The sequence below is a fragment of the Ursus americanus genome, chromosome X, assembly GCF_024610735.1.
Source record: "Ursus americanus isolate L20-20 chromosome X, mUrsAme1.1.p, whole genome shotgun sequence".
Classification (NCBI taxonomy): domain Eukaryota; kingdom Metazoa; phylum Chordata; class Mammalia; order Carnivora; family Ursidae; genus Ursus; species Ursus americanus.
In genome coordinates this window covers 74,934,535-74,937,655 of record NC_142164.1, presented here as the reverse complement: position 1 = coordinate 74,937,655, position 3,121 = coordinate 74,934,535, and the positions used below count along the sequence as shown (strand labels likewise).

The window sequence follows — 3,121 nt, the reverse complement described above, 5'->3', positions numbered from 1 at the left end:
GCCAAACTCAAGGGAGGACTAGAAACAGGGGGCGGGACCACAGGGAGGGAGGGGCTAGGCGGACAATAAAGAATGCAGAGCCTCCTCTGTGACGTTTGGGACTGCGTTTGAACGTCCTAGTTAGACTAGGGCGTAGGCAGAGGTGGCAGGCCACAGCAATGCCATGGCAGTGAATGCTCTGCAACAGTCTCATTTAGGGGATCTGAGATCTTTCGTATATGGGGCCCCTGAGCAGTCGCATACTGCAATGCAGGGAATCAGGCATAGTTAATTCGCAGCCCCCAGTAGCCCAGGCGGGCCCCAATTATATACCTGGCAGCCGTAAACGCAAGCAGAGCAGTGGGCCCTGCCTAAGCCCGGAATCTGAGATCAGCCAAAGGTCTTTAGACCAGGAAGAGGATCTACAGCATGTAGTCAGCACAAGCCAGGGTAAAAAAGTTAAGATCGCATCTGAGTATGCTTACCAAACTTTATTTTTGAGCGGAGAAACAAGTGATGTTAAAGTCCGTGCCCTGGGGAAAGTATGGTGTTTACACAAAATGTTTTTATGTCAGTCAGGCTACTTTGCTACTATGTTTAGAGGTTCTTGGGAAGAATCGCATAAGGATATTATTGACCTGGAGATTAATGACCAGAATATAAATGTCGATTCCCTGAACTTTGTACTAGGCTCGCTGTATAGGGATAAATACATCTTAATGGATCCCCTTCAAATTCCACGAGTTTTGGCAACAGCATGCCTGTTTCAAGTAGAGGAATTAATTCAGCAGTGTGATGAGACCATGAAGAAAACAATTAATGTAAAAACTGTATGCGGCTATTATGCAGCAGCAGAGACCTATGGGCTACATTCTGTAAAGACAGGGTGTTTTGAATGGCTTCTCCACAATTTGATGACACATCCAAGTGTTGAACTTTACAAAGAACTCAGTATAGATCTCATGAATCTTCTAATTTCTTCTTCTAATTTATTAGTAATGCAAAAGGAAATGGATGTATATACCACACTTAAAGAGTGGATGTTCCTTCACCTTAACCCAGCTTGGAAAGGCTCAATGAAACAGCTTTTAGCTAATGCAAACAACTGGTTTTCTAGTCACAGGGAATGTGTTGGTAATATTGCCTTTCTTGAAACCAAACAAGGTATACCATTCCAACCAGTGTTTAAAAACTTAAGATTTCAGCATATCATCTCTGACCTGACCGCCACAAGAGTTATTGAACAAGATACTCTGATACCTTCAAAATGGTTATCATCTGTTTATAAACAACAATGGTTTACCTTGCTTAGAGCACAACAATACAGGGAAATTGGGCCTCAAAAGATCAATGAAACAGAACTTGAAGAACATAGCATGAGATGTGGTAAGAGGATTGTCAAGGATGGAAAATACTCCTGGAAGTGGTCAGGTTACAACTTTGGCTTTCCCTTACATGTCATCTTCACCAGCCATTATATAATTTTCAAGCAAAATACTTTCAGTCAGCCATGTGACAGTTCCATTTCTCTACAACCTCTAAGAAATATTGTGTTCAGATTAACTTTGGTGTATTTTGATTCTGGTGGAAAACTAAGTTTCAGCAAAACAACTGGTTACAAAATACTTACCTTTGAAAAGGATGAGGAACGAGTAGTCATGAAGTTGGATAGCACAGTTCTGAGTTTCCCTTTATATGTATTCTGTAACTTCTTGTTTATATCATTAGAAAATCCAGGAAATTGACAGTCTTGTCAATGAGGATATATTAGCATTTTGAAAACTTCTGATGTCTCATATCATTTAATGGCCCTACTGTTAAACACAATAAAGACCAATAACAGAAATAAAAAAAATCTTTTAACTGTAACTATCATAAATGACTACTATTTATCTTCATTTTATTTCTGCATATCAATGAAGAAAAAGTTTAATTCCAGGAAAATATATCTGTGAAACCAAGTGGTCAATGATGCTGACATCTTTCGCTTTTCATTTACCATCAACAGGCAAGCTCCAAATGGAAACAAAGAGACTATAGGAAAAATAAATTAACTTGTTAGATAAATTTTACCTTAACTAATATTGAGAGAAAATAAAAAAATATCTTCCTTGCTGAAATTATTGCACTAGTGTGACTCTAATTGCAGCAATATTACAAAAGAGTTAATCGAGTAAAAGCTATGATTAGGAATTTTCTTTGGACTCTGTAATGTACAGAGTTAAATAGCCAGACAAAAATGTCAGGTTTTACATTACATATGGTACAATTTATTGATATTTTACAATTAATCTGCCACGTGTCCCATTTTCTCTGTGGTTTGAAGAATGCATATTGCTGACTATCTGGAAAATGAGTATTTTTCACACTTAAAGAGTGGAATTATGAATTAAAAAGTGGATATATAATGCATATAACTTATATATACATGTTATATAGTTACATATTATTATATACCATATAAATATAAGCAAAATATATTAATATAAGTATATAATAACAATTATATAACATATAAACATATAATAACATATATATTATATGTAAATATATACAAATAAAGATATAGTTATATTTAATATATGAACTCATATATATGCACACACATATACAATTTTTGAAAAGGTTGGATAAAGGTTATGAACTAAAATGGGTTTTATAAATACCAGTTATTCCTGTGGATATCCAGATATGAATAATTTCAAAGTATCCTCTTCATTTTTTCTATTTGTGCTTATATTTGGTTTACTCTTTTTTTGCCAGAGTTTGTCCTTTTTGTCTATGGAGTATCTGAAGTAACATTTATTTCAAAATAGAAGCCAATTGGATAAACATTATACTTTCAAAAATATGTCTACTAGTTCATGAGCTAGGAAGAGAGAGCCCTGTATGTCCAGCTGACTGGTGCAAATTTCAAAAAAATTTATAGCACCTCGAATGCTGTTTATATTTGTTCAATATGATTGTCTTTTTCTATGAACATACATAATAATCATATCACATATTCCTTGCATACCAAGCATGCAGTCAAGAATAACTTATTTTAATGTGCTTGCCACAGCCATTTTTCAATTTTTATCCACATGGTTCTCATGTTCTATCAAATTGTAAGGATCTTGCAAAAACATACATCATGTATTCC

At 35.2% G+C, this 3,121-nt stretch overlaps 1 protein-coding gene across 1 annotated transcript; it reads left to right on the top strand.

Moving 5' to 3' along the window:
* The first annotated feature begins 218 nt into the window (after positions 1–218).
* Positions 219–1,724, top strand: LOC123791101 (germ cell-less protein-like 2). Its single transcript, XM_045795751.1, has one exon. It carries the CDS (start codon positions 219–221, stop codon positions 1,722–1,724), a length of 1,506 nt encoding a protein of 501 aa, XP_045651707.1.
* Positions 1,725–3,121: the final 1,397 nt, after the last annotated feature.